This window comes from Bos mutus, chromosome 23 (assembly GCF_027580195.1).
Source record: "Bos mutus isolate GX-2022 chromosome 23, NWIPB_WYAK_1.1, whole genome shotgun sequence".
Taxonomy (NCBI): domain Eukaryota; kingdom Metazoa; phylum Chordata; class Mammalia; order Artiodactyla; family Bovidae; genus Bos; species Bos mutus.
This window is the reverse complement of record NC_091639.1, coordinates 19,563,218-19,576,872: the sequence shown is the minus strand read 5'-3', so window position 1 is coordinate 19,576,872 and position 13,655 is coordinate 19,563,218. Positions and strand designations below refer to the sequence as shown.

The following is a 13,655-nucleotide window of genomic DNA, read 5'->3' as shown; positions in this document are numbered from 1 at the left end:
AATAGCCAATTCTACCATCAGTATATGATTCTTGCCTTAATAAGAAAAAAATATAAAGGAAAAAAGGTTACTAGCCATTTGGTGGATCCATATGAAACTGCCAAGAGTTTGCCATTTTTGACTTACAAAAATGTCAGTTTTATATGGTTCACCAAAAACAGCTGTCTTTCAAAGTTATTTCCAATAGGATCACAAAGGAGTTTAAACAACAAGCTGTGTAACAATCTAACACAGTGTTCTTCATCCGTATGGTACCTATCAACTTATTTGAGAAGAAAATGCCTAATCACATAATATTCTAATCATTACTAGTATTAACAATAATCAGGAAAGCATACTTTCATTAGGACTCTACCATTAGTTGGATTATTTCAGCTTCTTTAGACCTCAGTTTCCTCATCTATAAGCACGGGAATCAGATGATCACTTATGTCCTTTTCAGTTTTAATCACAGAATTAAATAAATGATGTTGTATTGGTAGCAATCATGAACTTTAATCAGGATAGTAAAGCATATGGGTCATTGCCAATTCTGTATTTTAACGTAACAGAGCAAGCAACATTATATAAGTTGTTTTTTATTTGATAGAATAACCCTTTCCATCCCCATTGCTCTCATTCCTTCCTTCATAAAAAATTTTATTATTGGCATGCCTTAATAAAGTGCTGGGAAATAATTAATTCATACTACCAGAGATGGTTTCTGTTTTATGGTCTGTCTTTAAAACAAAAGAGCACACAGACTTACACATGAAAATTTCACAATACCAAGTTAGGTTTTTAAGATTTTTTCTTCTTTTCACCCCAACAGACAAAAAGACTAGTAAATCACACACAGTTGGCATTCACCCCAGCTCAAAATTGTTAAAAAAAAAAAAAAAAATCCTGCACTAACAATTTATATGGCTGATTTCAGACCTGTCAGTTTCTAGAATTTTCAGAGAGGGAAAGCATTAATCTTCAGTGTGGAGTTGCCTTGGTGCTCAGCATTTTGTTAGCAGCTAAGGGAAACAGAAAGCAAAGTAAGATACAAATACTGCCGTCTAGAAAGTCACCGCCTAGCTGGGAAGGCATACAGGAGCTAGCTTCATAACTGTACAAGGTACTATGTTGTTCAGTGTCCAAATGTGCGTCACCATCATTAAGTACTAGACAATTAGGGAAAATAAGACCCCAGAGTGCTGAAGCAGTCAGGGAAGAAATTTACAGACAGATAAGCAACAACAGTGAGCAACCTTCATAGGTACTAGACGTTCTAAGCAGCATATTTCAAAGAGCTCTTTAAACCTCCTAACAACCTACCAGGAGAGGCACAAATCTTGCCTTCATTTCAGACACAGAAATTGAGAGGTAGTGCTATCAACTAATTCACCCAGGACTGCATAGCTAGTTATGGCCAAACTAGGATCGAATAGTACGCGTCTGATGCAGGTACAGAGGAGGCTGGACCTGAACTAGATCCTCAAAGAAAGAGGAGCCTTGGGGAAGAAGAGGGACATGGCAGGAATGTACCGCACGAAGAGAGAAGAGTGAGCATAAAAACCCAAGAGGAGGAATGAAGAGCCTTCCATCTCTAGCCCTGAGAAAAGACACCAGGTTCGACATGGTAGGTAAAGCATAGCTCTGAAGAGGCTGGACAGTCTGTCCTGAGGTATTTTCTTGCTAATTTCCACACAAACTACAAGTTTCAAGACAGTGCAAAAGTTCAGGTACACTCTAGAAATGTAAGAAGCTTTTAGCCTCAATTCTCCTCTGTGTGTAGTTGGATAGAAAAAGTGTTTGGAGTTGTTATAATTTTGATAAGCATCTTAATTTTCTTGTTTTAAAATCAAGATACTAAAAAGCAAAATTAATGACCAAAGACCTTCCCTTTCACATTCTCCAAGTCCAAGTTAGGCTGTATCCATCTGGCCTCTATGAGGAATGCTTCACGGTCTACTTCTCTTGATGGTAAAGCTAGTTTAATGCTTATTAACTCAAAGTGTCATCACAAAATACTTAAACAACTGGCAAGAAGACAGGGAGGGGGAAAAGGTCATTACAAGCACATTTGAGTGCTTTCTGAATAGTGTTCCATAACTATTTTTAGATAAAACTCACAAAACACAGAACATCAGAAACTTCTATAAAGTGTATTTTCCTGTTTCATGTATACCCTCTGGAGTCACAGAATTACACTTTTTCCAAGAAAAAGACAAAGCAATTTACAGACTATTATCTATTCCAGTACATAGTCTAAAGGTGCTCTTACCTCACAGTTGCTGAGATCAAGAGAAACTCCCTTCAAGTTATGATTAGAAGCCAGGCCCAATAACAGCGCTCTGGGAGGAGGAAACACACACACACATTAGATAAAAATTCCACACATTGCCCTAAAAATTTGTAAGCACACTGAACAAAGCCTAGAGAACGAAGGACTTTTCTGAATCATAATGAGTCAAGCGCCAAGCACCATCTCACTTTTCAAAATGCCAACTGCACGTCCACCGACCGAAAGCCCTGATAAAAATGACACAGTCACATTCTTCCGTCTGACACGGAGCAGGTCAACCCTGCTAAATGCAAAACCCGACAGGGTTGCTATTCATGCCTATGCAAATAAACCAACAGTGCTCCTAATTGCACACTGAAATTAAATTGTGTTCATCACAGATAAATTCCCCCCTGCATCTGCTTGAGAACACCTTTAATTATGTTTAGAATATTCGTAGGCAATTGTTATTAGAATAGCAAAGTGAAGCTTGGTTTCCCTAAGTGTTATGTTAATGGGGAAGGCAGGCTCTACAGTATTCCAGGATGTGAAGTCATACTGGATGAGTTGATGAAAGAACATACAGATATGGGATGGGTAAGGGTGTAAAGACATGGGAGATAAGGTACAAGCCTTGAGCTTGAGAACAGGATCCTGTCTGTCTATTCTACTAGCTGGTCACAGGATAAACCCCATTGCCACTCTGCAAAGACGTTTCTTATTTGCTTATGGAGGAGACTGGACATATCCTGTGCATCTCATAAGAGGATGAATTGACTCCACTTTCACAAGTCAGTTCAATAAAATCCAACACCACTGAATAGGCTTGACCGAAAAATTTCACACATGCACCCACTTCCATTAATTACAGCAAAAGCAGGAGAGACCCTCAAATAAGCCTGGTGAGGAGCATAAAGATGCGTATGAGAAGGGTCCCACTCTCAAGCAAAGGAAACAAATGTGTGTGTGAATGACCATAATGCAAGGCAGACAGTCGTAAATGCTAGAGAGCATTTGCCACCTGGGGGTGACTAGAGGGAAGAACCAAGGCAGCTGCCACCTGGGGGTGATGAGTAGCCGCTATCAGTGTTCCAGTGACTCAAAAACGCCCCAGGGGAGGAGGAGGTGAGAAGGTAGGAGATGTTTTCATGCGAGAGTATCTGAGACTTTCCCCCTTTAGTGATTCTCTGGCCTCATCCTCTGAGACAGAAAGTTCCCGAGGTGGACAGAGCACAAGAACTTGGCTACTTCCAGCTATGAAAACAACCCCTGTGGGTAAGAAGGCTGAAGGGAGTGGGTGTCTCTTTATTCCTTTAGTCCAGTTCACTGGCCCTTCTCAAACACTGTCCTACGACAAAGGGCTGGGCACATCTCATCTGTGGGCATGCCTCTCTGTTCAATCACTTCTTCAAGTGTTTCTCTTTTCCTCAGAAGGAACTTCTCTCCCGTTCTTGGGGGCAGTATCGAGACACTAGAAACCAAAAGGCCAGTCCTCAGGTCTCGATGCTATCACTAAGGTGGCCTGAAGGACATTACTTTTCCTTTCTGTGTCTCGGGTTCTCATCAGCAAATGGGAGAGTGAGGACAATACCGAAGAGGTCCCTACATTTCTAAGTTTTAAGTTTAGCCACGTATTTTAACACTGTATTACTATAATGTTGAGATGGAGGGAACATTCTTCCTATTTCTGACATGTAGGTTAAGGCCAAGAAAATAAATGGTATCCTTTAACATACTTAACTATGGAAGGCCACTGATTAAAAGGTAATGACTCAGGAGACAAGTGAAAATAAATAACCCACAGAAACTGTCCCTAGTAAAATGAAGCAAAAGAGAGCAACTACGGCAAAGCATAGCAGACACTGGGGAAAACTCTTATCACAAGGCGTGTTGTTTCTTTTAACCCAGTGTAAACTGCCTCTGTGGTTTGATCCTCTTGGTCTTCAGTTATTAGTGCAAAACTGGTTAAGAGAAGAATTTGTATTTCATCTCCATAGCTCTGGATATGTGGTACTAGTTATAATTTTGGAGTAGCACATCCCTCCATTTTAATGGTTCTATTAAGAATACTTGGCCAGGGCTATGGGGTTGGCAGAAGGGGGACCACGTGGCAGGGAGGGAGGGTGGTACAGGGAAGAAGGGGAGAGGGTGTGAAAGAAGAAGTATAAGCCGTAAATGGGGCGCGTGCCTCCCTAAGCGATGCTCGAGCAGGGAGCAGGCTTGGGACACACGAGAACCACTCTGTTCCAGAGATTTTAGGAAACACTAAAGGAACAGTGTCATCCTCTTCTTTAAAACCCCTTAAAATACTTTAATGTGGATGAAAAACAACCTCCAAGAAAATACACAACTGTGAAAAAAGCAATTACTCTCTTTGTATCGCTTTTGACAGATCTGTCATAGTGGGGAAGATCTGTTAAGTGGAGAAGTTCTATAAAATATGGATATGTCCAAACTTTAAAGTGTCACTCTCAAGAGAAGGGGCCTTTTTACCCTTCTTATGGCTACAAATTCCCCATCCTGTAAGAAATGAGGGTCTCCCACCACCACCCCTACACCCACCCGGTACAGAGGGATGCAATGTGGTTTAGGAACAGGCCTGAGCCAGTGGTTGCTCAAAGAGAGTAACTGCTTTTTTTCACAGCTGTGTTCTTCCTTGGAGTAGTGGACTCTGCAGTGTTCCTCCCCAGAGCCCCCTCGACCATCGGTCCTCTATGGGAGCTGCCTCAGCTGCAGAAAAGTATCTCACTCAAGGTCACATCTGCTTCCAAGAGCAGCCTATATCCAAGGACTGATCAACACAGGGGTATAAAGGCCTAGCCCCCTCACCCAGCTCAGGGTCATTCCAACAACAAAGCTCCCATCAGGCGGGCTGAGGGCTTCACTGTGGCAGTCCCAGTTCAACCTCCCCTCTGTCCCATCCCACCTCCTTCCCGCCCACCCTGCACCTCACAGGTGGGATTCCAAAATCATTTCCTAATAAAATCCTACAGGTGAATTTTCATCTCTAACTTTGCTTCCCAAAAAACCCAATCTGTGACAGTGAGTTTGACAAAACTTGGCTTCTCTGAGCTTCAATTTCCTCAGCTGTAAAATAGGGATAATGACACCTTCCCACGGCTGCTGTCAACACAGCAGGTGACAGTTTGTGGAGACACACCCAGTTCTGCGTCCAGCTTAGGGCAGTGTTTTGCAAGTTCCCTTCCATCCTCATCCTCTCACAGGTAATCCCAAGCACCTCTTTCCAAATTATAGTTTCACATTAAATGCACATATGAAATTTTGTTTATAGAATCTTGAGCCATCAGCCTTTTCTTCATGTTAAAAATTTTACAGGGTAAAATACAGACCTGAAGAGACCGTAGGCATACCTCATCCTAATGCACTTCACAGATAACTGCATTTTTTTTTTTTTAACAAATTGGAGGTTTGCTGCAATCCTGTGTCCAGCCAATCTACTGGTGCCATTTTTTAAAACAGCATTTGCTTGCTTCTCGCCTCTGTGTCCCATCTCGCAATATTTCAATCCTTCCACCAGCAAAAAGATTACAACTCACTGATGGCTCAGATGATAGCTAGCCTTTTTTTAGCAATAAAGTGTTTCTTATTTATGATATGGACATTTTTTGGACATAATGCTACTGCACACTTAATAAACCACAGTATAGTATGAACATAACTTTTATATGCACCAGGAAACTCAAAAATTCATGTGACTCACTATGTGATATTCACTTTATTGCAGGAAACTGGAACCAATCCTGCAGTATATCTGAGGTCTGCCTGGACTGATTTATTATTAAACATTCACATAAATAATAAGAGGTCACAAGATTTAACACTGACAAAACAACTTTTAAATACAAATGTTTATAAGCCTATATCTATAATAAAGTACAAGTAAATTCATGTTCTTGTGGTGAGGATTATTCTATAAAATCAATTGCCCTGATCAATGAAGAACTACTCTATATTCTACAGGACCAAAAACATTGGAAGAATTAGTATACCATGCACCTATCACTAAAACCACTTTGAATATGCTAACTTCATGCTGATATGATACGATAATATCAAATCTGGTTTTGCTTTCTACTCAGTGCCCCCCAGAACACAGTCCATTGTAAATGCTCGATAAATATCAATCAAATGAGTAAGTGTGTTTAAGTTATAAGAGATTACCCTTCAGAATATTGATTCTCATAGCTTTATTCATATCCACACAAATAGCCTAATCATGGCTTTTTACTATTTGCAGCCGTTATATTTAGAGATCTCTAATATACAGATTCCATTTTTTCTGTTTTTTTTTTTTTTAAAGGCCAGGGAGAAGGGTAGTGGGAAAGGATAGTTAGGGAGTTTGGGATGGACATGTACACCCTGCTATATTTAAAATGGATAACCAATTTAAAAAAATAAAATAAAATGGATAACCAGCAAGGATCTATTGTATAGCACATGGAACTCTGCTCAATGTAATGTGGCAGCCTGGATGGGAGAGGAGTTTGCAGGAGAATAGAAAAATGTATATGTATGGCTGAGTCCCTTTGCTGTCCACCTGAAATGACTACCACAACATTGTTAATCAGCTATACCCCTAACACAAAACAAAAAGTTTAAAACTTTTTTAAAAGGCCTGCTATAACATCAGAATTTCTTTTTATTTTTTTTAATTTTATTTTTAAACTTTATATAATTGTATTAGTTTTGCCAAACATCAAAATGAACCCGCCACAGGTATACATGTTTTCCCCATCCTAGACCCTCCTCCCTCCTCCCTCCCCATACCATCCCTCTGGGTCGTCTTTTTTAGCACTTAGCTATAGATCAACTCTTTCTCAAGGCCTCTGTTGTTTTAGTCACACAGCACTTTGCAGAATACTGTTATCAAGAATTTCACAGCTCTTAAAAAGGGAATTTACAAATTAATTTGAAAAAATGTTCAGTAAAATGAATAGCAGACATTGAGTTTAACATTTCACACAAATTACAGGGGAAAACTGAATGCTGATTTACATGTTAGGTGGGGAAAGGAGAAATCTGTGTGCACATTTGAACATAACTGATAATATAGGTATTCATAACTAAAATTGAAAATACGTTCAATGAGAAATTAGATTCTACAGCCCTTTTCATTATTTCTGGCAATGATGAACAGAAATTCAGGGATAAGAAATTATTCTAACAAGTTCAACTTCACTGCTATTTGTCCACTGGGGCTATTCATCCATAACATAAGTTGCCTGCCAAGTAAAAATACCCAAACAGACAGATACCCAGGTAACCAGAAAGCAAAACACCTAAAAATTGGTTCTGTTCCACACACAAGTACATATAGTTTGATTATTATTGTTAGTAGAAATATTTAGAATTCACACAAGAGTCTACCTAAAATGTCCTGAACAGAGGTCAGTATAAAGGCAATGGTATCCAGAAGCACTTTTATAGATCAGTGACTAATGCCAAGGTCACAAACCAAAGAAAGATTTTTTTCCCCTAGAAGATACAATAATATCAATAGCACACAATGTACTCGAAAAGAATTTGATTTCCTTTGTGACCCAAAGTAAAAGGCATTTTCATCTGCCTTGACTGTCTTGGGATTGTATGTCTTTTTTCCCTTCCCTCAAACACATTCATAATAACAAATTGAACTTTAAAAGCTCTGGAGAAAATGAATTAACCACTCACTTTAAGGGCTCAGGAGACAGTTTTGTGCCTGAAAGGTTGATTTGCATCAGAGCCAGAGAACTACTAAAAAACTGCTTGAAAGACGGCGGTACTTCTTTTCCTTTCCTGAAAAACAAATCATGACAGTCATACACTTAAACTTCCATCTCCACACCCCACATCCCTATTGGCAAAATTATTCATTGGTAATTCAGACACTGTGAAATAATCCATGAATCAGTTGTATCCTCAGTAGAAATTTAAAAGTAAAAAGAAAAAAAAAGTCTGAAAGTAAATTCAGTCTACTTTTTAAAGTGATGTAAGAGAGGTTAAGAAATGTCATTAAATTTTAAAACATTTTATTTCTATTCTTCAAAGCCAAGGAACTCATTGAGTTCTATTTCTAGATCTCGAGGAAACTCCATATTTGAGTTTTTAGGAAATAAGTCAAAGAAGACATATATTTCTCACCAACTTAAAGAGCCTTCCCACTGGATGACATCAGATTGTTAAGGATCGCTACCTGTGTTTGGCGATATTTTCAGATGTAGAGGTCTCAGATGCACCAAGATTGAGACTGGAGGTCAAGTCTGATTGGCAAGAAGCCTGCATGACGAATATCCTACTCGGCTCTTATAGCCATACCACAAATCTAATTATTTCAGGACAAATATTAGAAAAAAGACAAAACTGCAAAAGGAAAGGGTTATAACCTCCAAATATATCCCCTTGCTTGCTATTCCAGTGGGAAGTAGATCAAATCATACAACTCAACAAGAAGACAGAGTCAACACCACAATATGAGGGTTTAAGAAAAATGAAATTTCAGAGTCAAAATTGGAATATCAATGCTTAGCTTGTTTTGTTCCTTCCGATAGAATTGTTGAAAGGATTCACTAAGTAAAGCACTTAGCCTGATGCCCTGTCAACACTCATTTAACGATAGCTATGCATATTCTGTGAGGGAATCATACTATCTCAGGGAGGAAGCCATCCTAGAAGTCCAGCTCAACCGTGTCTTATTCAACAACATTTTATGCAGAGGTCTAGGAAGCCTGTCAATATTTGAGAAAGGTTTTAAAACAGGACAATTTCGGGCTATTTGAGAAGAAAATAGCTATTTTTCTATTCTAAGCAGCAAGAATCTCTATTTGAGAGGATGAAAATAAATTCAAGAAGAAAGAGAATTCTGGTAGAATACATTCCAGATGTTTCAAACAACTCTGGTTTCAGATATCAGAAGGATATAAGCTTGAACACTCAGGTTCATTTTCTGATGAGCAAATGTTAATTTTTTATTTGAACATAGTTTTCTTTCTGTTACATCGTATTGGTGTCGATGTTCTAATGTTTCCAAATACTGCCCGTTTCTGAAGGATGATGATCAGTCACCCCACAAATGGCAGGCTTAGCTACTCTGGTGAATGGGATGTGAGCAGAAGTGATGTGTGCAATTTCCAGAGAGTTGGTTTACCAGCCACTGTGTGTTACCATCCTTCTTTCTCCTCTGCTATGTGACTGTCAATGTTCTAGAAAGAGGCTGCTCTGCCTCCCAGCGTGAAGTTGATGTGGCCGGCCCATAACGGACATGTTGCAAGATCACGGTTGTGGAAAGCTATAGAAAGGGTGGTGGGTTGGGGGTAATCATTTGTTACTGGAACAACCTGACCTATCCTGACTGTTACACTTCTGAAATTATCCGTGAACCACAGTATGAACAGACTGGCTAACAATCTACAACTCAGTGCAAATGCAGCAATTTTGACATAATTTACTAGGGGCTTCCTATGATTACATCTAGGTAAGGGAGTGGGTATTAAACAGTGTAATCACATCCTCTCATTTGGAAGACAAGGCAATTTGTTAGCAGTTTCGCTCTACAAGCTTAATAGCTCTACTGACAACCAATCATCATAAAAGAGCTGATTAGATGAAGATCCTTATAGTACTATAATATCATTTCTAACCCAATTCCTCAGTCTATCATAGCTCCACTAAAGCATGGTTTCATGAGCTCTCTTCAAATACATGGGTTGATGGGGCAGTCAACTTAATACCCTCTAAGGTCTTTGAAATACAGTACCTAAGAAAACTCCCAACTTCTCCCATTGTTTTATCTCCTACACTTTACACTTTCTGATCATATCTGGTTGAGGCACTTGTGGCATATTTTTGCTATCCTAAAGATTTACATCACTGTTAAAGTAAGGGACCAGGAGTACTTTAAAATGTAGAATAACTTATTTATGAGGCATAATTGTAGAAGAAAGCATGTTTAATTCTGATTTTTTCCAACAAAGTGACTATTATCCCTTGGAATATATAAAGCTTTAAAAAGGTGAGCCAATAAAAGAGGAGATAATATTAGGCAGTCTTCCATGCTATTAAAGAGCATATCATGACTTTGATATTGTTTATGACTTGTGGTAACAAATGCTGAGTGCTGAATTGTATTAATACATTAAATGATAGTAGAATACCAAATCTAAAATAGCCCATGTACTTTTCATCATTCTTCTGCATTCTCCCATTCTAAGCTGCTGCTTCTGCTGTGTGTGAATATCTGTTACTTCTAATCTACCGCCTGGTTTTGCAAACAATTCTACATGAACTGTAGAATTCTACATGAAGGTAGAAGTGAGGTGCTGAGGCTGGCCGGCCACTTCCACAAATCAGAATACTAGAGCTCTGGGCTGACTATTGTCTTTGCCTCCCAGACACAGTTGAGACTTACTTCAAACTGCATTATTGAGAAACACCTTCAGACGTTTCTAAAAGGATTTTTACCATATTTAGAGAGAATGCCTGTCCACATACGAGAAATGGCACCTTATTACAGAGTTCAGATAGGCAGGCTGGAGTTCTTGATAAGAACCTTGTCATGCAGGGAGAAAAGACATAACAAAAATTTGAGCTTGCAAGGTCTACTATTCATCAATAATGGTTTAGGACCATCTCCTCTTTCACATACAACATGCACCCTTTATTACTGTTTTCATCTTACTACAATGTTCTCTGAGAGAAAGACACTCCTAAAAGATGATGATAATAGCAGGAATGACTTCATACCGGTGAGAAAACACAGTTCTGGAGAGATTGAGCACAGCTAAATACTGAAGGCAGCCACGCAGAAGAGCTCCACAGACCTGGGAAAGAAACAATCACTCTTATTTTCAAATATTTCTAAGACTAAGAGAATATCTTATTAGGGAGAAAGCCCATTGTTTCCCATCTTATAAATAGCTGTTCTGAGACCCCTTGAGCAATATAAAAAAAATATTACCATGTCCAGGGAACATTCAGTATTGGATAAATCCAGATGAGCAATGGCATTTGGCTGGGCCAAAAAACTGTACATGGACTTGAAATAAAAAATAAAAACCAAATATATTAGGATCCAGAAAACACATGCCCACAGGCACATGCCCACACACAATGCAAGTTAATATTTTAAATAAAGTTGCCCCCAAAACCACCCAGGATCATGCTTCACTCTTCCCAAGAGGATCAGCAGAATTTTTTGTCATTCTGTTACCTTCCCTGAGAGCAAAAATCCAAAGAATATTTTAAATTATACATGTTTTTTTAAAAAAGGCCAAATGGAATCTTGGCTACCAAACCCCCTTTTTGCTACATATGACTTAGTTTTTCTGATTAGCTCTATTTTTGTTATATTATTTTGGGACCGTGCTAATTGATTTTAACTGTTGAGAATGAAATACCACCTGAATTGCAGCCACCCTATCAAAATACTAACGACTTTTGAAAGCGTTCAAGGAACCACTACTTTGAATTTGAAACAAAGGCTGGTAGTTTCAGAATATATATTCTCTTTTTGGGTCAACAAAAAAATTTTTATATCCTTAGTTACCTCCAAAATCTAACAAGAAAGTGCCTGACAACACGATTAGTTGTTTTTTTTGGGGGGGAGGGGGGGTTAAAATGTCATTTATAGCTAAGACACTTCAGTTTCTAGGGAGTCACAATGCATAAATGATCCCCTCATCCCTATACAAGGCTATCAGAACAATAAAATTAATAACTCTGTTATTCTCTAATTGCCTATGTGAGTAGTAACTGCCAACAGCCACCAACAGCAAACCAAATCCAAGCTCTTGCCACCAGGCAAATAGCTAACCTCTGCTTCGCTTCAGTGGATGCCTTGAAAGACTTGAAAAAACAAACAAGCTTACACGGAGACGTCCTAGTCCTTGGCAAAGATTCCTGAGTGTAGCAACACAGCTGTAGATGCTTGAGAAAATTCCTCTCTACTAAGGAATTCAGAAGAGCAACAGGCTGGACTAAAAGTATTTTAGAATACTCAGACACAGAGAATGTACTGTATTATGAAAATTCTGATTCAGAAAAATCTTTTTTTTTTTCTCACTTAACGAAGATGTGATTCTCTTTGCCTGGCACTGCGATTTTACTCCTGGTCACCAGCTGGGGGAGCTCTAATCACCCTCAAGTGGTGACAAGACCCTACTTGGCCAACACCTCCAGTAGGCCCTGCTAGGCTGGGTTATCCCTTGAAGCACCAGCTGAATGGCTCTCAGAACCTCAGCACGTAGGGGCTAGAAGCCCACTGCCACTCAGGCCTCATCATTCCACTTGCCCTTCCCCAGAAGCCCCGCTGTGACAGGACTCCCGGCCAGCTCCTTGGCTGTCTTAGGTGCCTATGGATGCCCCTTCTTGTTTCATCTTCAGGCTCCACTTTTTCTCTCGATTCTGTTAGTGTGCCACTGTAACGTTTTGGCAGTTTCCCAGCAGACCCCTGGTTTCATGTTTGGAGGGAGCAGATTTATGAATCGTCAGGGAAAGGCACAACTCAGGTTGGACAACACACTGAAAAAGTCATGGCACACCAGGAAGCAAGGACTATGTAAATGAGTTCAAGTGTAAGGGAGAGCAAATAACTACAAAAAGGACTGTGGCAACATTCCCTGTCTTACAAGGAAAGTAAAACAGAAGAGAAATGGGAATACAGGTCACAGCATTTTTCACTCCCATAAAGCAATGAGATGCAAATGAAGGTCCTTTGAAGAGGTCCAGGTACTATAGGCCCCCTTGATAAAGGAGCATTTATTCTAAATTCTATCCTGGTGACCAGAGGGAAGGGGACCATTCACCCCATCTGACAATGAGATGATTCCCAATTCACTCTATCAACAAGATCTGACAAACGCTGATATTACTGAGTCAGAGGCATGAAAAACCTTGTTACCACTGAAGGGAAACTTTTCCCTTCACACTCAAACTTTCAAGAGTAGCCCCAGTTTGACCCCTAACCCTCCCCTTCTTTACTGTATTCATGGAACATTGGACTGAAGTTCATCCCAACATCCTTTTCCTTCACAAACTATGTTTTTAAAAGCCACTGGTCTTCCTAATAATATTATTCAATGATAAGTTAATTCACTTTTCACCTCTAATCTTTCTTATCAGACAATTTTAACAGGTGCAACAATGCTTTGAAATGTAGAAAAAATTTCTTCAGACTAAGTATTTGCAGAAAGAATTTAAACTTCAACAACCTTAAGTGAGAGAAGGAAAAAAAATGTACGAGATAGATTACATTTAATGAAGGCAAGCTCTGAATATTTCTCTACAACACTTATAAGCTCATAACTAAATGATTTTAAGATGTCATGATAAAAGGAGATGTGGGAAAATACATTACAAAGCCCTGTTGAGAAATTATTCCAGGCTTATTAAGTACAGTTTCATGGAAGAT

At 39.2% G+C, this 13,655-nt stretch overlaps 1 protein-coding gene across 1 annotated transcript in view; it reads right to left on the bottom strand.

The window, feature by feature from the left end:
- Positions 1 to 13,655, bottom strand: part of CARMIL1 (capping protein regulator and myosin 1 linker 1) — a 303,970-nt gene that overhangs the window by 95,479 nt on the left and 194,836 nt on the right. Inside the window, 4 exon segments of the mRNA XM_070360729.1 lie at positions 2,252 to 2,321; positions 7,943 to 8,047; positions 10,991 to 11,067; positions 11,205 to 11,282. Coding sequence (XP_070216830.1) covers positions 2,252 to 2,321; positions 7,943 to 8,047; positions 10,991 to 11,067; positions 11,205 to 11,282 — 330 coding nt within the window.